This window comes from Haliotis rufescens, unplaced genomic scaffold (assembly GCF_023055435.1).
Source record: "Haliotis rufescens isolate VD_foot unplaced genomic scaffold, xgHalRufe1.0.p SCAF_20, whole genome shotgun sequence".
Classification (NCBI taxonomy): Eukaryota; Metazoa; Mollusca; class Gastropoda; order Lepetellida; family Haliotidae; genus Haliotis; species Haliotis rufescens.
The window spans coordinates 3,786,221-3,812,081 of NW_025963891.1; the positions used below are offsets into that span (position 1 = coordinate 3,786,221).

General features: G+C 42.1%; 1 protein-coding gene across 3 annotated transcripts in view; it reads left to right on the forward strand.

The window, feature by feature from the left end:
- The window catches only part of LOC124142701 (neuronal acetylcholine receptor subunit alpha-10-like), a 233,111-nt gene that overhangs the window by 117,806 nt on the left and 89,444 nt on the right, over positions 1-25,861 (forward strand). For all 3 annotated transcript variants that reach the window (XM_046511290.2, XM_048400757.1, XM_048400758.1), the window contains one exon: positions 13,325-13,539. In XM_046511290.2, coding sequence (XP_046367246.1) covers positions 13,325-13,539 — 215 coding nt within the window. The remainder of the gene's footprint in view (positions 1-13,324; positions 13,540-25,861) is intronic.

The following is a 25,861-nucleotide window of genomic DNA, read 5'->3' on the forward strand; positions in this document are numbered from 1 at the left end:
TGAAGTCAACGAGCTCACACCACTCTGCTCCTGTCTGACCCCAGTATATCATGCCTGAAGTCAACGAGCTCACACCACTCTGCTCCTGTCTGATCCCAAGTATATCATGCCTGAAGTCAACGAGCTCACACCACTCTGCTCCTGTCTGACACCAGTATATCATGCCTGAAGTCAACGAGCTCACACCACTCTGCTCCTGTCTGACCCAGGTATATCATGCCTGAAGTCAAAGAGCTGACACCACTCTGCTCCTGTCTGACCCCAGTATACTATGCCTGAAGTCAACGAGCTCACACCACTCTGCTCCTGTCTGATCCCAAGTATATCATGCCTGAAGTCAACGAGCTCACACCACTCTGCTCCTGTCTGACACAGTATATCATGCCTGAAGTCAACGAGCTCACACCACTCTGCTCCTGTCTGACCCCAGTATATCATGCCTGAAGTCAACGAGCTCACACCACTCTGCTCCTGTCTGACCCAAAGTATATCATGCCTGAAGTCAACGAGCTCACACCACTCTGCTCCTGTCTGACCCCAGTATATCATGCCTGAAGTCAACGAGCTCACACCACTCTGCTCCTGTCTGACCCCAGTATATCATGCCTGAAGTCAACGAGCTCACACCACTCTGCTCCTGTCTCACCCCAGTATATCATGCCTTGAGTGAACGAGCTCACACCACTCTGCTCCTGTCTGACCCAAAGTATATCATGCCTGAAGTCAACGAGCTCACACCACTCTGCTCCTGTCTGACCCCAGTATATCATGCCTGAAGTCAACGAGCTCACACCACTCTGCTCCTGTCTGACCCCAGTATATCATGCCTTGAGTGATCGAGCTGACACCACTCTGCTCCTGTCTGACCCCCAGTATATCATGCCTGAAGTCAACGAGCTCACACCACTCGGCTCATGTCTGACACAGTATATCATGCCTGAAGTCAACGAGCTCACACCACTCTGCTCCTGTCTGACCCCAGTATATCATGCCTGAAGTCAACGAGCTCACACCACTCTGCTCCTGTCTGACCCCCAGTATATCATGCCTGAAGTCAACGAGCTCACACCACTCTGCTCCTGTCTGACCCCAGTATATCATGTCTTAAGTCAACGAGCTCACACCACTCTTCTCCTGTCTGACCCCCAGTATATCATGCCTGAAGTCAACGAGCTGACACCACTCTGCTCCTGTCTGACCCCCAGTATATCATGCCTGAAGTCAACGAGCTCACACCACTCTGCTCCTGTCTGACCCCAGTATATCATGCCTGAAGTCAACGAGCTCACACCACTCTTCTCCTGTCTGACACAGTATATCATGCCTGAAGTCAACGAGCTCACACCACTCTGCTCCTGTCTGACCCCAGTATATCATGCCTGAAGTCAACGAGCTCACACCACTCTTCTCCTGTCTGACACAGTATATCATGCCTGAAGTCAACGAGCTCACACCACTCTGCTCCTGTCTGACCCCAGTATATCATGCCTGAAGTCAACGAGCTCACACCACTCTGCTCCTGTCTGACACAGAATATCATGCCTGAAGTCAACGAGCTCGCATCACTCTGCTCCTGTCTGACCCCCCTGATCTCATGCCTGAAGTCAACGAGCTCACACCACTCTGCTCCTGTCTGACCCCAGTATATCATGTCTTAAGTCAACGAGCTCACACCACTCTGCTCCTGTCTGACCCCAGTATATCATGCCTGAAGTCAACGAGCTCACACCACTCTTCTCCTGTCTGACACAGTATATCATGCCTGAAGTCAACGAGCTCACACCACTCTGCTCCTGTCTGACCCCTAGCACCTCATGCCTGTACGTGTGAGCTCATTCCGTTCCGTGTGCGAAGGATGGTCTGTTCCTCATGCCTGTACGTGTGAGCTCATTCCTGTCCGTGTGTGAAGGATGGTCTGTTCCTCATGCCTGTACGTGTGAGCTCATTCCTTTCCGTGTGCGAAAGATGGTCTGTTTCTCATGCCTGTACGTGTGAGCTCATTCCTTTCCGTGTGCGAAAGATGGTCTGTTCCTCATGCCTGTACGTGTGAGCTCATTCCTGTCCGTGTGTGAAGGATGGTCTGTTCCTCATGCCTGTACGTGTGGGCTCATTCCTTTCCGTGTGTGAAGGATGGTCTGTTCCTCATGCCTGTACGTGTGAGCTCATTCCTTTCCGTGTGTGAAGGATGGTCTGTTTCCCATGCCTGTACGTGTGAGCTCATTCCTTTCCGTGTGTGAAGGAAGGTCTGTTCCTCATGCCTGTACGTCTGGACTCATTCCTTTCCGTGTGTGAAGGATGGTCTGTTCCTCATGCCTGTACGTCTGGACTCATTCCTTTCCGTGTGTGAAGGATGGTCAGTTCCTCATGCCTGAACGTCTGGACTCATTCATTTCGGTGTGTGAAGGATGGTCTGTTCCTCATGCCTGTACGTCTGGACTCATTCCTGTCCGTGTGTGAAGGATAGTCTGTTCCTGATGCCTGTACGTGTGAGCTCATTTCTCTCCGTGTGTGAAGGAGAGTCTGTTCCCCATGCCTGTACGTGTGAGCTCATTCCTGTCCGTGTGTGAAGGGTTGGCCTGTTGCACATGCCTGTACGTGTGAGCTCATTTCTCTCCGTGTGTGAAGGATGGTCTGTTCCCCATGCCTGTACGTGTGAGCTCATTCCTGTCCGTGTGTGAAGGATGGTCTGTTGCACATGCCTCAACGAGTGAGCTCATTCCTTTCCGTGTGTCGGAAGGATGGCCTGTTCCTCATGCCTCAACGTGTGAGCTCATTCCTTTCTGTGTCGGAAGGATGGCCTGTTCCTCATGCCTCAACGTGTGACCTCATTCCTTTCTGTGTCGGAAGGATGGCCTGTTCCTCATGCCTCAACGTGTGAGCTCATTCCTTTCTGTGTCGGAAGGATGGCCTGTTCCTCATGCCTCAACGTGTGAGCTCATTCCTTTCTGTGTCGGAAGGATGGTCTGTTCCTCATGCCTCAACGTGTGAGCTCATTCCTTTCTGTGTCGGAAGGATGGTCTGTTCCTCATGCCTCAACGTGTGACCTCATTCCTTTCTGTGTCGGAAGGATGGCCTGTTCCTCATGCCTCAACGTGTGAGCTCACAGGGAGAGAAGACACATTGGTTTTGGCTCAGTCCCTGTTGGCGATGTTGTCAGCGTCGGCGTTCCCATCCTATTCCGGGTTATAACTTAAACCCGTTCAATGTTTTTCTCTACCATACTTGGGTCATCAGCTTAACTGGTGTCTTTTGCAGTGTTAATTTTGTTTTAAATTATATATTTAATTATATGTTTTCATTGAAACAATTCTCAAACGAGGGTTGAGTCCGTTTCAGGGCCATAACTTGAAATGCGTTCAGCATATTTCACCAAAACTATGAATATGCATTGCTCATCAGCTTGAATGGTGCCTTTTGCTGTTTCAAGAATTTAAAAGATTCTATTTTCTTATGTGTCCGTAGATTTGTCTCAAACGAGCGTCAGATTTGTTTCGGGGGCATAACTTTTTCTTCTTTTCAACATTTTTAACAAAACTGAAAATGTGTATGGATTGCACATCAGCTTAACTGGTGCCTTTTGCTATTTTCCTTTTTTCTAAATTTTATTTTGTTACGTTTCCATGGAAACAATTTGGACTTATTCGCAAACAACTCCAGGCTTCATTTCCGAGCCATAACTCTCAAGCTAATATAATGAATATTTTTGCATGAAAGTGTTCATATAATGCCTCTTCATTAATGCATTAATCAGAACCTGTCCGGGTATTCTTTTGCCCTTATTGTGTTTCGGTTTGCAAAAACATTTATAGTAAAAACTTGAACTAATGTATCCAAAAAAGGAGAGAAGGGGACATGTTTTTTATGGGCAAAACCACATCCCTTTCTGTGTTGAACGATGGTCTGTACCTCCTGCCTGAACGCTTGATCTCTTCCCTTTATCATAGGAATTGAAAATGATCGCCAGTATTCCCTGTATCTAGATCTTGTGCAATAATACCTTTGACATCCCATCACGAATGAAAAGTTCAACGCTTTATTCTTCATTTTTAATTGGATAATATGTTAATAAATGAATCTTGGTTTTCAATACGGAACAACTTTTTTCCCAGCTGTTTGAGATGTGAATTTATTTGTCAGCAATTTCTTTTCCCTAAATCAACCAAATAAAAACAAACAGTCAATAAGTGGCTACTGTCACATTAAGCTAATTTTTACATCAAACTCCCATATAAGATATTAGCGTGTGTTGTAAGCAGCAAAGCTCCTTTCACCACCTGCTACACTTTCCCGTTGGAACCGTCGTGAAATCGTTGCCATGGTTCCTTGTATGGTATCTTATGTAATTTTAACTGGGTAATAGTTTCACAAACCGCCAACTGATTCAGTCTGTGCTGAGAGTGTGATATGCCAGTAAACACCATTCCTCACTGAACTACATATATACTGCATAGACTGTATATTTCACAGTAGTGGGTCAACGGGAATGCAGTAAAATGGTATGATATCGTATAACTGAATTGGAGCTAGCTTGTGTGCAAGATAACGATTCTCACGCCTATGATGCGGGGTCTGTTGCAGTTGTTTACAGTTTATTGTTGATAATGTTGCTTTCTTGTTGCTAACGTAGCTTTCGCGTTGACAAAGTAGCTTTCTTGTTGTCATGTAGTTATATTGTTGATATTGTTTTTTTCTTGTTGCTAATGTAGCTTTCGTGTTGACAAAGTAGCTTTCGCGTTGACATGTTGTTAATTTGTTGATATTGTTTTTTTTCTTGTTGTCAATGTAGCTTTCGCGTTGACAAAGTAGCTTGCTTGTTGACATGTAGTTATAGTGTTGATGATATTGCTTTCTTGTTGCTAATGTAGCTTTCGCGTTGACAGAGTAGCTTTCTTGTTGACATGTAGTTATAGTGTTGATGATATTGCTTTCTTGTTGTCAATGTAGCTTTCGCGTTGACAAAGTAGCTTCCATGTTGATAATGTAGTTTTATTATTGACAATGCTGCTTTCTTGTTGCCAATGTAGCCTTCTTGTCGCCGGTGTAGTTTTCTTGTTGACAATGCAGGTTTATTTCTGAACAGTACATTGAATAATGTTGATGTGTAGTTTCTATTGTTCACAATGCAGGTTTAAGTGTTCACAACACATGCACTACTGTAGAATTTTATATATATTTTGCACTACTGGCGGTGACCCTGTGATATCGGCATATGGATAATTTGGGGATGGACAGTGCGGATCCGAGGTCTATTTAAAATAATAATAATAATGATGATGATGATGATGATGATGATGATGATGACGATGATGACGACGACGGCGACGACGACGATGATGATGATGATGGTGATGATGATGATGATCTGACACACACACACACTCACTCCTCCCACCCCCTTTCCCCAAGAATATTATATGAATGGTCCCTGAATGTGCCAACGATGCATTCAATAGTAGTATTAACAATGTTTGATGCGTGTGAGGACAGTGTTTACAATACACGCCCTTGTGTAGACGATATCTTGCAGAGCTACTATGTTTTAACAGCGCATTGCCTCGTGTTCCCACTGCATGTTTCACTGTTTACAAGATGTTTTTCTGTTCTCCCGATCCAGAGTCATGTCCACCCTTGATGTCGGACATTCGCTAGCTCGTAAATAATACTATAACTAATCTGCGCTTGGATTCATATATGCTCCGCACTATGTGAAATGGTGTGTGTATGACGTAGGGCTGTGTGTAGGTAATAACATAGTTACTGATACATAAAGGCATATGTAACGTTTAGACAATAACCATCGAGCTTGGAGACTTCACGGACTCTCTGTGCCGAAGTGTAAACCACCAGTCTTTAGTGAGAGACTTCAAGCATTCATTCACAAAGGACCGATAATCAGTAATTTCGAATGGACTGGACTATATATTACGCATTGTCATTGTGCAAAGGAACGAAAGCGCATGAAATGTCTAACCTATACAAACTTCACCGATAACAGCTTATTGCTACAAGCACGTGACGTCGTGTTTGTTTGTTTGTTTGTTGTTTAACGCTGCACTCAGCAATATTCCACCTATATGACGGCGGTCTGTAAATAATCGTGTCTGGACCAGACAATCCAGTGATTAATATCATGAGCATCGATCCACGCAATTGGGATCGATAACATGTATCAACCAAGTCAGCGAGCCTGACCACCCGATCCCGTTAGTCGCCTTTTACGACAAGCATAGTCGCCTTTTACGGCCGGTATGGGTTGCTGAAGACCTATTCTACCCCGGAATCTTCACGGGTCACGTGACGTGATGAGAAATGGATGACATCATAGTGTATTGTCTGAACAATGAAGCAGTGGGATGTCATATTGCTGCTTCATATTTGCATACAGCCTTGTGATTCGCTAGAATGCACTTTATGTCCGAATATATCCGAAGGTTATCACACGCGGTCATTCTACCCTTGTCACACATACCTCCCATGTGTTAGTTGGAGTATTTATTCCATCATTGATAATATACAGTGCTGTTTCGTTTAACCTCAGTTATATAAACCACCAAACGTGTCCATGAAATGAATATAGATCTAATGGCTTCAAACTGTCTCGGTACTCTGTTACAACGGGAACGCTGGGATGTATTTGAGCTATCTTAACAATGAAGACATATGTTGGCTCATAGCAGTGTGTACCTGCCCACACTGGTTGTTACGTCACGTCTGTAGGCGAGGCTGTTGTCGTTGCATGTTGACGGAATAGGTACCGCGGCTCTGCCTAATTGGATATGTTAATTATTCAGTCAGTTCCATCTAACTTGATGTGATGAGGTGCAACTGTTTATCAACGTCTGTGATCACAGAATCAGGTCATTAAGTGCACCAACCATGTGATTATTGTAACCAGTCAGTAACCATGGTCATCCTTTATGTTCTTGACTGATATCATCTTGCCCACAGATGTCCTGGCCGAGAAGCCATGTAGACGCATCTGTTGCTTGGTCTTCCTCCTCTGGGATTCGGTTCTCTGTCCCTTCATCCTCTTCTCCACTTCATCTGTTATTTTATGTCAGCCTCTTTCCTTCTTCCTCTTCTTTGCAGCCTTTTCTCACACACCTCCCCACCTCCTTTCACGACCTGCTTTCTATTACCTCGTTCATCGTCTTTAATGTCCGCTTTCTCTCGTTCGATCCTGTTTCCATTTCTCTATTCACCTCTGTTCAAATAGTTATATCTAAATGTGTGTATTTAACATGACGAAAGCCTTTTTACCAGGATAATAGCACCCCTTCACACTCAGCACTGATTTCTTCCTTGCTCCCTTCTATTGGGAGAGTTCTTAATCTCCATCGCATGCTTCCACACACGCCCTTCCTACCATGGGCGATTATCCTACACACTTGGCACTTCACAGGGGTTTTCAGTCCGGTCGACTTTCTGGCCCATTTGCACTACTCGAGAGCTCTCCACCCCGAGTGACTACATTGTACGCTGACCGCTTCTCTAGGACTTACCACACCTGGCAACAACCATATTTACAAGTGGCATACGTCGTTAGACTGTACAAAGAGAATGAATGGTATTCTATTGTGAATGATTCTTGCTAGTCAGTATTAAGACACTTTCAGTGTTATGGCCTATACTGTATGGATGTTTGTATGTTTATGGACAAGGTATCATGCCTGTCGTTCGGAAACAGGCATGGTCGAGTCACAGTTTCTCTTTACTAAACTGTTTGTAATCTGATCCGTAGATAGTTCATTGCTTTATATTCCCAATGGAACCATTTGCCCGAGCCAGACAGATTTCTGATCTGACAATAAATAAGAACGGAAGGTTAAAATGAGTGACAGGGTTGACTTGGCCATCGCTTAATGTGATCGAGGTCACAACTCTGTCCAGACATTTGTTAACACACTCCGCTCAGTGCGCCATCCCTGCACCAAGACGGTTGTTTTTTGGTTGTGTTTTCACACGTTGCTCAGTCGGGTATTGTATTGTCGCCTTGTCACACAATCATCTCAGTCAACCTACATACACACGCACACACGCACACACGCACACATGCACGCACACAGCGCCACCCCCACCCACACAAACTTCTGTACATCCGGCTGGTAGTTTTATTCCCGTACCACCCTCTTCTCTTCACATCCAGCTTGTTTTATTGCCAGACGCGTCTCATTCTTTTTCTCCCCTATCTTTTTGTCATCTTTCCACACAATCATCTAAGAATTTTTCCCATCAGGTTGTTTTATCGTCCTCTTGTTGCACAATCGTCTCAATCCTTCTAAAACCCTCTCCTCTTGGCAGTTATATTGTCGCCTTCTCACGCATGCTTCTCCGTTCTCCCCAGGTCTGTCAAGCTACCTTTTTGTTGTTTTTCTATCCCCGTTTTCTCGTTCCTTTTCTCCCCATCTCTATCCAGTTGGTTGTTTTATTGCCTTCTTTTCACCTCTGCCTCTCAGTCCCTCCTCCCCTTTCTCCCTCATATCGGTTGTTTTATTGTCGTCTTTTCACAAATGCGTCAGTTCGTTTTTCGCCCTCGCTGTCACGTCGTGATTTTTTGGTCGTCTCTTCGCGCCATCATCTCAGACCTCTTCTCCTCTTTTTACCCAGTCGGTTGTTTTACTGTCGTCTTTTCACAAATGCCTATCTGTCCCTCTTCCCCTCTCTCCGTCATGTCGGTTGTTTTATTGTCGTCTTTTCACACATGCGTCTCAGTTACTCTGCAGATAATGGCCCCATGTTATAACCAGAGTCAGCCACCATGATACCAGGGACTTTAGTCTCTTCAGAATTCATCTTGTCCTCAACAGCGCACGAGGCTGCTCACTAAAGTAGAGGAAGATCGAACTGTTAATTGCCCATCGATCGGGGCGACAGACGGGAGTTTTTTTAGTGACTGGAGAAGTGTTTTGAATCCGCGAGTGATCCTCTGCCAACAGGAGAACTTAATCACTGATCTTCGGGGCAGGTTCCCTTCCCGTCTGTGCACTGGCGTGGACACCCGACACCGCTGCGGCAGCTCGGGGTATCCCACCATCATCCTTGGCAAATTTACACTCCACCAAATCATTAAAGAAAGATGGAGCGAGCAATGGCTGCCGGAGTGTATGTTTACTCTGGGACAGTCAAACGCACCCCATTTGCACATGGCAAAACCAAAGCGATTAAAAAGCAGTTGGTATTTTCGGCTTTGGTCTCTGGCGGTAGGATTTCTGATTGAAGCTGGATTATGCCCATCGTGGTGTTGAAGGGACCGTGTCCTTCTCCCGCCGAATTACCCCAGTAATTAAGACCCCGATTCCCTGTTTAAGACATTGATAGGACTAAAGACATGCTAATATTTCCAATTCCTGCTTCTGTTTGCTGCCGGCGTCTTTACCAGACGGAAAGTAGCCCAGCCAACGTAGGGAACACAGACCACGTGACCTTCATGTTTGGATTCGAATCAGATCCTCGTTCCGTGAAACTAGGCAGTCATTTTTCTCAGGGTTCCATTGAAGTTAAAGCATGAGATCAACTTTAGACTGATCTGGCTGTGGTGAATGAAAGCATGGATGCTTAGGTGGAATAGTGTAGATATAATAGACATCCAATATGGTAATCCCCAATACACGTGGCAACCACAAATAGAATCAAAGTTCAACTTTTTCGCATTAGTGTCATTTATGACGTGGGTAACTTTGATGCGGGTTATTGTGACAAGTCGGAGAAGTAAATGAAATTGTAAAGCGGAGATTGATGTTTTCCAGTAATATTAATGAGTTAGGGTTGTTTGTAGCAAGCTCCTTCGCAGAATTGATTGGACAGTTAAACTCGGGATATTCTGGGATGCATCTCATCACAGAGTAATCATTATGCTTCTTACAGCCGCCATATTAGCTCGTGTTATTTCTTCCTGGTAGTATTTGCACCTCCACAGTGCTGTACGAGAGAGATTAACAGGCCTGATAAATGAAAACCAAATTTGAACTGGCATCCTACCAAAATAGCCGTGTGTCAGTCAGGTGCCCGAGACGCCATTATAAGTGGATTAGGAACAACAAAGAGTCAAGCTGAGATTTAGGCTCTGCTTGCCACAATGTCGTATGAGTGGCCCTTTAACTCAATACTTGGCGTCTGTAAATACCACATCGTCCACTCTCTCAACTTGCCTCCTCGGAGAGCTCGTGTAGAAAGCCAGCCATTGGACACTTCTTTCCACCAAAGTTAAACAGGCATCGAATACTGAAATGAAGCGCACTTGAATGTGCATTGGGTATTTGTTTGAAGATAGATTATTCACAAGAAAAGAATGTGTTAGTGTTTGGTTGGCTTTATCGGGATTTTCAAGATATTATTAATGCAGCTTGATCAATAACCGGTTCTGTTTCATTCCGTGAGAACACCCTGTGTGTTTTTGGTAAACATTGCACTTCACTGAAAAGAACATGTAGCTACATACAATAATAGAGCGTCAAATGAAAGATGACGAGGATTGCATGCTTGAACAGTTTTTTCCCTTCCAACCCAAACCCCTTGGCTTGATCCAGTGTAGCAAACCAACAGTGATTCATAAACTGTTTGATGTAGACCTTTGTACCACCGTTGTCCTGTGGATACAGTGGTCCCAAAGTTCTTGAAATACAGATAAGAGAGAGGTCCCTTTCGAGTTCGGCCAAGCCAAAATTACCGGCACCTAAGACATATAGCTGACGTGATAGTCCTGAGAGGCATTAGTGTTGCCGGCATCCTCTGGAGGCACAGACGCCGTGACACAGGCTGTGCAAGCAATGTGATTAATGATGCCATTGTTTCAACGTCTAAGACTTCATCCACAGAGATAAATCAGATAGCTAGAAACGAAGAGGGTTAGATGGTGTACTAAAGAGCTACAAATGCCGACAAGTTGACCTCCACCATCCTCAAGAGGTGTGCGTTACTCTGTCTTCCAGCTATGGTAGGCGGAATGTAGCTAGGCGCTAATGGCTTGCTTTGATGTTACACTCATGCATTTATCTTTTGACTTTCTTTTGTTCTCACAAGATAGGGTCGGGAGTAATACTACTGGAATTCTCTTTCGTGACCAACAGCGGTAAAAAGTAATAATGCTGGATACAATGAGCTTGCAAATGTCCTTACCATTTTTTCTAAACACAAAATTGTGCATCTTAAGTCAGAAGGTTCTACTAGTTGTAAAGCTTTTATTTCCTGCATTAACAAACATCAACAGTTCCACTAATACCAACATCAAAGTAACTTGTAATATATCCCGTTTTACACGCTGTATTTCCCGATTTCCCTACTTTCCACGAGACGTCTAATGCAACTGTGTTTGTTAAGGCAAATTAAGGTTAGCGTGAAGCTTACTGGCTACTCGACCTGTGGTGACTCTGCGACTGGACTCCATCTACAGTTAATAAAAAAGATTGTAGCTCTTCTTCTGACGTCTGTAACATTCGTGTGTAACATTCATCTCATGTAATAGAGTAACTGGACTCTGCTCAATTTCGATAATATAGCTCCCATGTCTGACTCCACTGACACCCCCTTCCTCCACCGCTCTTGAACACGTGTTCATGTCTGACTACACCCCCACCCTCCCCCCCCCCCCCCCCCCCCACACACACACCCCATCCGCTCCCACTCTTCAACACGCGTCCATGCCTGACTACACCCTCCCTTCCTACTCTTGAACACGTGTCCATGTCTGACTGCGCCCCCTAACCCCATCCGCTCCCATTCTTCAAGACGTGTCCATGCCTGACTACACCCTCCCTTCCTACTCTTGAACACGTGTCCATGTCTGACTACACCCCCATCCGCTCCCATTCCTGAAGACGTGTCGAAGCCTGACTACACTCTCCCTTCCTACTCTTGAACACGTGTCCATGTCTGACTACACCCCATCCGCTCCAACCCTTCAACACGTGTCCATGTCTGACTCCACTGCCACCCCCTCCATCCGCCGCTCTTCAACACGTGTCCATGCCTGACTACACCCTCCCTTCCTACTCTTGAACACGTGTCCATGTCTGACTACACCCCCATCCGCTCCCATTCCTAAAGACGTGTCGAAGCCTGACTACACTCTCCCTTCCTACTCTTGAACACGTGTCCATGTCTGACTACACCCCATCCGCTCCAACCCTTCAACACGTGTCCATGTCTGACTCCACTGCCACCCCCTCCATCCGCCGCTCTTCAACACGTGTCCATGCCTGACTACACTCTTCCTTCCTACTCTTGAACACGTGTCCATGTCTGACTACACCCCCCACCCCCATCCGCTCCCACTCTTCAAGACGTGCACTGTCCCCATCCCTTTAACACCGCCACCAAAGAGACACGTAAGTCTCTGAGGTAGGATGTTTCTTTCGGCGCAACTACTAATACTGGCTCAACACAGCACCACTGCTTTGTAAAGACCGTTACGTAATGTTTTACATTCTGTGTCAGACTCCTGGAAGCCATCGCCGGTTCAGGATAGCGTCGGATATTATTTCTAACCCTTCTGATTCAGACTCCATGAAGTCGGTTCAGGAACACCATCGTGTATTGTTTTTACCCCTTCTGTTTCAGACTCCATGAAGCCGGTTCAGGAACACCATTGTGTATTGTTTTTACCCCTTCTGATTCAGACTCCATGAAGTCGGTTCAGGAACACCATTGTGTATTGCTTTTACCCCTTCTGATTCAGACTCCATGAAGTCGGTTCAGGGACACCATTGTACATTGTTTTTACCCCTTCTGATTCAGACTCCATGAAGTCGGTTCAGGAACACCATTGTACATTGTTTTTACCCCTTCTGATTCAGACTCCATGAAGTCGGTTCAGGAACACCATTGTGTATTGCTTTTACCCCTTCTGATTCAGACTCCATGAAGTCGGTTCAGGAACACCATTGTGTATTGTTTTTACCCCTTCTGATTCAGACTCCATGAAGTCGGTTCAGGAACACCATTGTGTATTGTTTTTACCCCTTCTGATTCAGACTCCATGAAGTCGGTTCAGGAACACCATCGTGTATTGTTTTTACCCCTTCTGATTCAGACTCCATGAAGTCGGTTCAGGAACACCATTGTGTATTGTTTTTACCCCTTCTGTTTCAGACTCCATGAAGACGGTTCAGGAACACCATTGTGTATTGTTTTTACCCCTTCTGTTTCAGACTCCATGAAGCCGGTTCAGGAACACCATTGTGTATTTTCTTTTTACCCCTTCGGATTCAGACTCCATGAAGTCGGTTCAGGAACACCATTGTGTATTGTTTTTACCCCTTCTGATTCAGACTCCATGAAGTCGGTTCAGGAACACCATAGTGTATTGTTTCTACCCCTTCTGTTTCAGACTCCAACTCCGACATGGAATCAGTGAAGATCGCCTCGAAGGAGAAGCAGCTTGTGAAGAAGCTACTGGACATCTACAAGAAACAGGGCAAGGAAGGGCGGCCGGTTGTCAACACCTCCGACAGCATCCACGTCCTCTTCGGCCTCTCGCTCATCCAGATCCTCGACGTTGATGAAAAGAACCAGATATTGAAGACAAACATATGGTATCAATACGTAAGTATACACACTGTGTCTTCTCCATGTGTCTGTGATAACGAGGATCTGCTTGTCCTGGATAGCATCAATAAGTCTGAGCTTAGATGCTTATAAATGTGTCAGTGTCCCACCTAGACTATGAATCACCTACATGTTTTTGTAGCTGGTATTTGCTGATTCGCAACCATAACAATATATATGAAATAATATAGTTACCAGTTTGTCCTTCAAAGTAAAGTAACTATGTTATCAGTTACTCGATTATTTGTGTTTCTATTGTCATACTCGCGTTTGTTCGTGATCTTCCTTAGAAATAGGAGTTCCATTATATTCCCCAATAGTGGCTGTATCTTCATATTCCATTGTATTTGTGACATCTATATATTACCCGATTGTGGTAATGTCTGTATTTGTGACATCTGTACATTACCCGATTGTGGTGATGTCTGTATTTGTGACATCTGTATATTACCCGATTGTGGTGATGTCTGTATATGTGCCATCTGTATATTGCCCGATTGTGGTGATGTCTGTATTTGTGACATCTGTATATTACCTGATTGTGGTGATGTCTGTATATGTGACATCTGTATATTACCCGATTGTGGTGATGTCCGTATTTGTGACATCTGTATATTACCTGATTGTGGTGATGTCTGTATTTGTGACATCTGTATATTACCCGATTGTGGTGATGTCTGTATTTGTGACATCTGCATATAACTCGATTGTGATGATGTCTGTATTTGTGACATCTGTATTTTGCCCGATTGTGGTGATGTCATTATTTGTGACATCTGTATATTACCCGATTGTGGTGATGTCTGTATTTGTGATATCTGTATATTTCCCGATAGTGGTGAAATCTGTGCGTTTTCATTTTTGTTGTGGTATCTGTAAATACCTTTACAGTGGCTTAATCTGTATAGTCCTTAATAATTGTAATATATATTGATATTTCCGGACAGCGGTTTCATGTACAGTTTTTATTAGTGTATGTTTAAGTGTATTTTCCAACATATTAGCTAAATTTGTTTATTTATTTGTTTATTCCATGTTTGAGTGTATTTTCCAACATATTAGCTAAATTTGTTTATTTATTTGTTTATTCCGTAAACAATGGCTTTTATACCTGACGGTTGTGATGTTTGCGGTGTACATTCTCAACACATAATACACCCCTCAAAACTGAATGCCAGTAGACTTGTAGCGGATGATCTGACTAGTATGCTTCCAGGGAGGACCGTTTGCTATGCTGAGAACAATACTTCCAAAGGATACCATTCTCTATCCTAAATAGTATGCTACAAAGGAATACTGTTACCCTATTGAATACTCTTCTTCCAGGAGAGACTGTGCTCTGTCCTAAAATTGCAATTCAAAGGAATACATCTGTACCAATTTATACTCTTCTCTCTGTAAAATGCTACCATTTCACCAACATTGAATAAAAGAATTCAATTTCCAAACGTTTCAAAATTTGGGTAAAATGTATAATATTATGTATGTTAGACGAAACAGAGGTTTTCATAAGCTTTAAAAACTGATCTAAATATAATCTAATGCAGACCAAATCTGGAAATATTCCTGAAACGTTTCGAATCATGCCATACATTAACTGTTTGGTAAAGACTTTGTCTCCCCGAGGTTTAGGGTAGTTGTATTATAGGTAGAACTTCAGACAGAGATATCGTTGTGAGAAGCGATGCCTTCCCTCGCTGATGTTATTCTCAGATCCTGTGCCCTGGGGCTGTTGCACCGTTTCTTCTGGGAATACATTCAGCTCAGCTATCCTGAGCCACAGTCAGTTCACTAGATTATACTGTCTCGAGTTATGTGAATGAGCCCCAGCCCGAGGCTCTGACAGCAAGCCTCTATCTCGGACTGATATGGTGATTACTGGAGCTCTATGTATTTCTTTACATTGTTATGATAACATAAGAACGGGGGTTGTCATGGTAATTCATTTTTTTACAACACATTGTCTCCTTGATTCATAATTATACACTCAAGCTGACACTGTCTCCGTAATTCATAATTATACACTCAAGCGGATATTGTCTCCGTGTTGCATAATTTTACAAAGGGACAGACATTTTGTCTCCGTGATTCATAATTTCACCCATTGACAGACATTGTCTCCGTGATTCATAATTTCACCCATTGACGGACATTGTCTTCGTGATTCATAAATTTACACGGGGACAGACATTGATTCATAAGTTCACCCAGGGAAAGATATGGTCTCCGTGATTCATAACTGTACACAAGGACGGACAATGTCCCCGTGATTTTATTTTGATATAAAGAAAGATTTTGATTAATATATTTTCATAGGGACAGACATTGTCTCCTTGATTCATAATTCTACACAGGGACGGACATTGATTCATATATTTTTCGTAGGGACAGACATTGTGCCCGTGATTTATAATTTCACCCAGGGACAGACATTGATTCATATTTTTTTTCATAGGGACAGACATTGTCTCCGTGTGATACATAATTTTACACAGATACAAACATTGATTCATATTTTTTATACGTTCAGACATTGTCTCCGTGATTCATAATTTTACACACGGAACGACATGTTAATATAAATGTTGACAAGTGAGCCAGGGTCATATACTAGATGATAACTTATGTAAATTGGATAATCAGTATACACCTGTAATTATCGTTATGCAATCAAACGGCACACATTCATTGGTCAGTGTAGGTTTTTGCAGTGAAGTGATATAAATGTCGTGTTTACCTTCAATTAATGAGATTTTATCTCTGTGAATCTTAGAAGCCTTAATTATCCCCAGACTTTGTGAAATTGTTGTGTGGCTGTTATAATCATGTGATTAGGGATTTCTAGTGTATTTTTTATTGCGATAGTTAAAACACTTTTCCAACGTATATGGCACGCCCATTGCAATAGTATTGTGGTAGTTTTCTGAATATTGCACTAGATCTTCTTACATTAGTCGACATGAACACACAGCCAGGCACGTAACCGTACTCCTAGCGTCAACATATCCCTCTGGACATTGTTAAAGACTTACGAAGACCCCGAAGTAAGAGATGCACCTCTAACTATTGACTGATATTAATTTGTTAAATATCATTTACTGAAAGGACACCCACGGGTTCAAGACATGTGTATTTTGATTACAACTTATGGGCTAGTAAATGACGACACTATGTCATTTTCCTGCGTCTATCTATAATATCAATAGTTAAGCAGGGCATCGATGTTAACTATTATTTCAACATGTCAATGACGTATTGCCATCGGGTCATGGACAATTTCTATGCTTCGACAGTTCGGTCAATCTTTACTGCCCTAACTGTCATTAGTGCCGTTATCGTATCTCTATCACGTGAAATAAACCAAACAACAGAAGTTTTACTGCGTTGGTTGAATTATTCCAGTAATATCACGGCGGGGGGCACCAGAAACGTCAAAGAGACACTCACTTAACCCTCTATGCAAAAATAATATTCCACAAATATACGGCAAGGGCGACAAATGGGGGCATTATTGCTTTTGTAGTGATATTAATAGTTCAAACTACTGTTGTGAAGCTATTGCAATAGCGTTGCACTTGTTTGGGATAGTTTATATTCTTACATATAATATAAACCCCTCTGCATTATTCAACATATTCACTCGTCTCTTATCGCCATGGTTCAGAAGCATTTGTTTAGGAATTACAGAAGGTAGCTAATTAATTTTACTCTTCTGAATAAATACTGCACTTTTCAAACAAGGTTACCATATATTTTGAATCACCCCTTAAGGAACGATTTATGATTAACGATTTTTTTCTATTAACAGTGTAGCACAGGCTTGATGTTAACTATTCATATCGATATTTCTTGTACTTGTCGATATATTGTGTCATTGACATTTGCGATGCATTGATAGTTCTATTAATATATATATATACCCTACTTGAAGGGAGCTGGGATTTTGTTTTGAAAAACCAATTTCTTCCAGAGAAAAATGGAGAAAAAAAATTATCTTTAGGATTTACCAAACAAATATGTTTTTTCGCTGAAAATGAATGATGTCCGGAAGAAATGTGTTATCATATTGTTTTTCTTTCTTTTTCTTCTTCTTCCTTTTTTCACTTTTAGTTAAAAGTATTTACTTCTATTCTTAACTCTAGACTCCAGCTATTCTATGAAGATAACAATGTAATTGACGAAGTACAGGCTGGAGTCAGACCCAACTTTCCCCACTACCAATAATAAGTTTAATCTACTAGCTATGATACAGAAATATACAGGCAGAAAGAAGGGACGATTCTACTGTTTTTGTAGAAAGCCTTTGACACTATTAGACATTATATATTGTTTGCAAGCATGAAAGATGTTGGAATAAGTGGCATGTTTTGTAATATACTTTCATCAATTTACTCAAGCTAATGTGTCGGTGTGAGGAATACAAATGGTTTTGCGAGCTACTTTCCATGCATCATTTGCACACGGCAAGGATGTATTATGAGGTCACAAGCATTCATTATATTCACACAAAAAAACTTTTACAGATATTGGAAGATTATGGAGGGAAATAGATTTTTTATATTTCAAAGGATTTTTAAGATGCGTGGGTCATCATGTTTGCTCGTGTTCTCTACCTTGTGTCAGACTCCATCTTACGACTACAAAAGAAAATAAATGCTTTGGAAGTTTTTGGCTCTAATACTGGAATGAAAATAAATTTGAAAATAACTAAAGTGTTGGTCATTTAAAAATGGACATAGAAAAAGGTGGAAATATTGAGGTTGTTTCATTCTATAGATATCTTGGTGTGACGTTTAGTCCTTAATTGATTTGGACACAGGCTCAAACTTGTCAAGCCCTGCAGAGCACTAATGCTGTGATGGCCATTAACGGATATCAGAAGACAGTTGGGGATATACCGTGCAAGGAACTATTTACCATTTTTGATACTATGATCGCTTCTATTTTGTGTTATGGTGTTGAGATCTGGGGAATAACTTGCTGCACAATTATTGAAGATATGAAAATTAACTGTGTAAATTTGGTAAAGACAAATGCAATAGTATGGCCCTTGGAGAATGTGGTGGAGCTCCTCTGCGATCAACTTACATGACACGAGCTGTGATATACTGGTCCCGGTTGAATCACCGGATAGACTTCCATACCAGTGCTATAAGATGTTTACTTAAATGGATGGTAATAAAACCTAATTGTTATGCAAATTTGTGAATGGGTTTATTACCCTTTACGCGAACACCTGGTGTCATCCTTGATTTTCAGTGGTCCATTCATATAATTTTCACACATATTATGTCCTTTTCGCCAATTTGAACGTGTTTCATAGATAATCTAGACTAGTTATTTCCAACATTTGTTAAAGAAGTGGCAAACATGTATGTGTTATAGGAGTGACAAACATGTATGTGTTATAGAAGTGACAAACATGTATGTGTTATAGGAGTGACAAACATGTATGTGTTATCGGAGTGACAAACACGTATGTGTTATAGGAGTGACAAACATGTATGTGTTATAGGAGTGACAACCATGTATGTGTTATAGGAGTGACAAACATGTATGTGTTATAGGAGTGACAAATATGTATGTGTTGTAGGAGTGACAAACATGTATGTGTTATAGGAGTGACAAACATGTATGTGTTATCGGAGTGACAAACACGTATGTGTTATAGGAGTGACAAACATGGATGTGTTATAGGAGTGACAAACATGTATGTTTTATAGAAGTGACAAACATGTATGTGTTATAGAAGTGACAAACATGTATGTGTTATAGAGAAGTGACAAACATGTATGTGTTATAGAAGTGACAGACATGTATGTGTTATAGAGAAGTGACAAACATGTATGTGTTATAGAAGTGACAAACATGTATGTGTTATAGGAGTGACAAACATGTATGTGTTATTGAAGTGACAAACATGTATGCGTTATAGAAGTGACAAACATGTATGGGTTATAGAAGTGACAAACATGTATGTGTTATAGAAGTGACAAACGTGTTGTGTTATAGAAGTGACAAACATGTATGTTTTATAGAAGTGACAAACGTGTTGTGTTATAGAAGTGACAAACATGTATGTGTTATAGGAGTGACAAACATGTATGTGTTATTGAAGTGACAAACATGTATGCGTTATAGAAGTGACAAAAATGTATGGGTTATAGAAGTGACAAACATGTATGTGTTATAGAAGTGACAAACGTGTTGTGTTATAGAAGTGACAAACATGTATGTTTTATAGAAGTGACAAACATGTATGTGTTATAGAAGTGACAAACATGTATGTGTTATAGAGAAGTGACAAACATGTATGTGTTATAGAAGTGACAAACATGTATGTGTTATAGGAGTGACAAACATGTATGTGTTATTGAAGTGACAAACATGTATGCGTTATAGAAGTGACAAACATGTATGTGTTATAGAAGTGACAAACATGTATGTGTTATAGAAGTGACAAACGTGTTGTGTTATAGAAGTGACAAACATGTATGTTTTATAGAAGTGACAAACATGTATGTGTTATAGAAGTGACAAACATGTATGTTTTATAGAGAAGTGACAAACATGTATGTGTTATAGAGAAGTGACAAACATGTATGTGTTATGGAAGTGCAAACAAAAATACCAGGCCCCCTCGCTCCACAATGATTCATGATGGGTTCCTTATGAAACGTGTCGTTTCGTGTGTAGGGGTCAAAACAAGGGAATTTGGCTTAAGCATTAGATATCTCTTTAATTATGGTGAAATAACCTATTCCCTTCTACTGATTTACACACCTGGGTCCACTTGCAAAAAACGATCTTAGCGCTAAGATGATCGTAACTCCCATACTTTAACATAGGCTTGCAATAGTCTTAGCGCTAAGATCGCTTTGTGCAAGTGGCTCCAGAACTAGAAATTATGAGACCAATGGAACCGCCTCTTCTGTTTTATATTCAGATCTATGCATAAAACTTCAGAATGATAAGATACCTATCCACACGAGTGTATAGCAACTTTCCAAGTGTCAACTTTCCTTTTCTTTCGAACTCTTTTCAAGCAGCCCCAGGCTTTGTTGTCTACATTTCGGAAATGTCGTGGCACAATCGAGAATGGTCATTCTACAAAGATTTCAAAGTGCATCACTCGAATCTTGCTCAATTATGTTTTGATCAGGGTTGCAACATACAGCATTCAATGCCTTAGTAGTGGAGGGCATTTCCTAAATTACACATCAGTCAAAATTATTTCCGATGCAAAAACTGTATTTTGACTTGCCTTTGCATGTGTTTGTGATGAGTGCAACCCGTCGGGCAGGATACTCCAACCTTTTCGCGAACACGTTGTATCATCACTATTTGATAGCGATTCACAAACATGCTTATAATTTAGTCGGAATCATGCAATGGACACTGCTTTTAGATATTTCCCCTGATTATGGAAAGGGTTTTCTTGCTGTTACATTTTACCACATGAGACGAGAGTGATGGGAATAAGGAGGTAATATATATCACCGTCTGTCATCTTGAATGTCAGCATCCAAAATATGTACCATGTCACAAGCAGTAAAATCAGGGCAATACATCAACAATACGACTACCATTGACAGTATTCAACTGATGGTCACGAAGTGACGGACTCACTCACTCAGAATGGGAACGAATTGTTCTATTGAGTAATTATTACAATCATGCGTTTGTCACAAAACGAATAATTGAATAAACTAAATGTCAGTTTTGTATCTATCTGACACTGGTAAGCCCGGTTCCCTCCCATAACGTAGACCTCCAAAATGCAGACCTCCCAAAAAGCAGTTAAAATTAGCTCACTAATTAATTGGGCAATGCTGGTCACACCTAATTATGAGGGATTATCAATATGTTGAGACAATGAGCAGTAGTGGACAACAACAACAACATTGTCTTAAAAAAACTCCTCCTTTCTTTAATCTGCTCCCGGTACATCACCAATATTATTCAAACGTTTTGGCAGGTCTACGTTTTGGGGAGATACCGTAAGCCCACTTTGGCACATTCATGAACTTTCAAGTCTGATAAACAAGGTCGGTGCACCGAGTGTACGTAAACAATCAAGTCGGGTTGTTATTGTGCACAAAAGAATTCCATGTTTATTATTTCCAAATGACAATAAGAGAAAACCCCGAGGACCCCGATCAATACTTACCTCCCTACCAAATTCTGCGATTAGATATGCACAGTTTGCAAATTCTTTGAATCCTAGCCAAAACAAACTGTTTATGACTCAAAGAACACTTTGCATTGTACGACTCTCGAAATGCCAAAAATTTCTTTATGGTAAGAAATAAAGAGCTTCTATAACCACATATTTCTCTTGTTAACATATGTTTTACCCAAGAGAGACGATCATGTGATCATTTTTTTTAATTTGGCCTAAAATTATGTTTTATCACTTTCAAACAGTCGAAACAATGCCCCGAGGCTTAATATACACCAACATTTATGAGGCCGTTCGCGGAATGGAATCTCTGCTTCCGCTGTAACTCTTAGCAGCAAAAAACTCTTAAAGACCGTGTTTAACTCCGTGTTTAGGTTCCCTCGTATGCGTCATCGCTAAGTAGGGGGATTAGTTTACTGTTTAGCCGACAAAACCCTTTTCTTTCACACGAACATTAGCGGTAAAAAATCTTATACTTCTTGTTTTTCGGTTAGCTAAAGTCAGCACGACATTTTTTTATCGCAAGGGTAAAGAGAATGCAAATGAAGGCTCGCTTGTCAAAGACAGCCCGCTAGTCAAGACGGTGACAATTGTTTAGAGTTGTTGCCCCTGTCGTGCATGAACATCCGGTTGAAAAATAATACGGGCAACATTTAAATAGCGCAAGAGGAAACGATACTTTTATCAGCTTAGAGCGCACGTTGCCTATGCAGGGTGATACTCATCATTGGTCGCAAATGATATAGACGACACTAGGGCAGGAAGTGATATAGACGACACTAGAGCAGGAAGAGATATTGATAACACTAGGGTAGGAAGTGATATGGACGACACTAGAGTAGGAAGTGATATGGACGACACTAGAGTAGGAAGTGATATGGACGACACTAGGGTATGAAGTGATATGGACGACACTAGGGTAGGAAGTGATATGGACGACCCTTGGGCAGGGAGTGATATAGATGACACTAGGTTAGGAAGTGATATAGACGACACTAGGGTAGGAATTGATATAGACGACACTAGGGTAGGAAGTGATATAGATGACACTAGGTTAGGAAGTGATATGGACGACACTAGGGTAGGAAGTGATATAGACGACACTAGGGTAGGAAGTGATATGGACGACACTAGGGCAGGAAATGATATAGACGGCACTAGGTTAGGAAGTGATATAGACGACACTAGGGTAGGAAGAGATATTGATGACACTAGGTTAGGAAGTGACATAGACGACACTAGGGCAGGAAGTGATATAGACGACACTAGGGTAGGAAGTGATATAGACGATACTAGGGTAGGAAGTGATATGGACGACACGAGGGCAGGAAGTGATATAGACGTCCCTAGGGTAGGAAGTGATATAGACGACACTAGGGTAGGAAGTGATATAGACGACACTAGGGTAGGAAGTGATATAGACGACACTAGGGTAGATAGTGATATAGACGACACTAGGGTAGGAAGTGATGTGGACGACACGAGGGCAGGAAGTGATGTGGACGACACGAGGGCAGGAAGTGATATAGAAGACACTAGGTAAGGAAGTGATATGGACGACGCGAGGGCAGGAAGTGATATAGACGACACCAGGGCAGGGAGTGATATGGACGACACGAGGGCAGGGAGTGATATAGACGACACTAGAGCAGGAAGTGATATAGACGACACGGGGGCAGGGAGTGATATAGACGACACGAGGGTAGGAAGTGATATAGACGACACGGGGGCAGGGAGTGATATAGACGACACGAGGGCAGGGAGTGATATAGACGACACGGGGGCAGGGAGTGATATAGACGACACGAGAGCAGGAAGTGATATGGAAGACCCTAGGGTAGGAAGTGATATAGAAGACCCTAGGGTAGGAAGTGATGTGGACGACACGAGGGCAGGGAGTGATGTGGACGACACGAGGGCAGGGAGTGATATAGACGACACTAGGGCAGGAAGTGATATGGAAGACCCTAGGGTAGGAAGTGATATGGAAGACCCTAGGGTAGGAAGTGATGTGGACGACACGAGGGCAGGGAGTGATATAGACGACACTAGGGCAGGAGTGGATATTAATGACATTATCACAAGATGGGGCAGTTATGGATCTGTGGCATGAGGGATATGTAATGTTCCAGGTCAGGAAGTAATATAGACAGAACTAGGGTTGATACTGATAGTGGCGGCACGAGGATAATTAGTACTATTTGCGGCACTAGGATGAGTAGTGATACTATTTGCACCACGATAAACCGTGATATTGGCGGCACTAGGATAAACCGTGATATTGGCGGCACTAGGATAAATAGTGATATTGGCGGCACTAGGATAAATAGTGATATTGGCGGCACTAGGATAAATAGTGATATTGGCGGCACTAGGATAAATAGTGATATTGGCGGCACTAGGGCAGGCAGGGAATGTCAAACTAGGCAAGGAAGTGATGTATTTATCACTAGAGCAGATAGTGATTTAAACGCACCAAGCTTTGTAGATAGATATAAAAGCAGATAGTGATTTACATTAAAAGCTGAGATAATATTTTTTTATCCCATAATCTCATTGTATCATTTACTAACAGTGACACGAGGAATGAAAGTTATTGTCTTCAACCCCAAGGTGCTATATATTTGGCAGTATGTTTAGATATTTTTTTATTGTTGTTTTTTAGTTTCATGCAATTCCGCGACTTTTTCGCTTTCTCTTGCTAGTCTGGCCCACAGGATGCAAATCAATGTTCACCAGGCATAAAAATGCCATCACACGGAAGTGAGTTTAGAATTATACGGCCATGTACAAATATCCGCAAAAAAAACAGAATGAATCGCGGGATAGAAAATTAAAAAAAACGAAATCGGAACGATAAACAAAAGATTGAGGGGTGAGGGTGGTCATTGCCTTAGCTTCCTTCAAGATTTAATGACACGCTGTTAATCATGATCACGTTTCAAGTTTAAAGCACATTTGTTTATCTTACTACGGTAATCTATGGTCAGTTTAATCCAAGGTGAGCTATAGGCCACTAATATGGCAATTTTTGGCTGTTTTTCAACAATAACGTTCTACTTCATTCGTAAAGTTAATCACATTAAGGACTCGTCCATTGTAACTCTCACTCCCCTTAATTCCCCCGTTATTTGTCACATCCTGAAAGGAGAGATAACTTTAATAAATTTGACCGTTGTTTCTTATTGATTGTCGTGGGTCTGCTAGAGGCGAGCACAGTTTAATTAGGAACCTCATCCCCCTAATCTGTTCTTCTTTCGGGCTATGTCAGATTGGCTGCCCCGTCTCCCTCTGTAGCATGCTATTATTTCATAGGGTTAGTGCACGTCGATGTATAGGCACTGCCGACAGATCGGGTTTTGTGCTAGCATTAAACAGCAAATGAAAATCAAGGAGATTTCAATTGCTAGCTGGAATTGACTTTATCCTATACTTTTTACACGACGTACTTTTTTCGCAACTGCAATTTGAATGTATTGCTGTTTCTAACTCGGCTTGTCTAAGCAGCACAAAAATAGACATTTCAATTGTGGCGGGTCGCTGGTTCGCTTGGGTCCTCCGTAGTCCCGTATGAGAGGACGGTGTAGTGACTAGTTGTTCCAGAAATGTGTATAACGTAGTTGTCTGACACAGCCGCAGAAAAAGGGCGCTTGTTCCTTCAAGCAGCTACCTATCACCACCTCGGCTCGTCCCAATCCCAAATATGTGATGTCGGCGAGCATTGAGAGGAATCCATATTGGACATGGCGTCAACATTTCACGTGACTAAAACTCCTGGTCCTAACATGTTGCTTAATATCAAATTATTTTATTATTTGCACATGTATTAACCATGAAATTCTATTTTTTTCTCAAAATCAGCGTCATGTTATACGACCTATAGTGTGTATGCGGAGGGATAGGTAGGTATGCGGTTTACTTGAAATCACCTGATATCACTACGCCAGTGCTCCCCGTGGTGTTGTGGAAGGGAATTATGGGAATGGACCAGTCTGATACGACCACTGGAAGCTGTGATCAATTTCCCATCACGTGTCAATCTGTCAGAATATATACATATTTCCTCGCCACGTCGAGACGGGCCCTGGTTGTGTTGACATTACGTTACAATAAGAATGAATGAATGTAAGCACATAC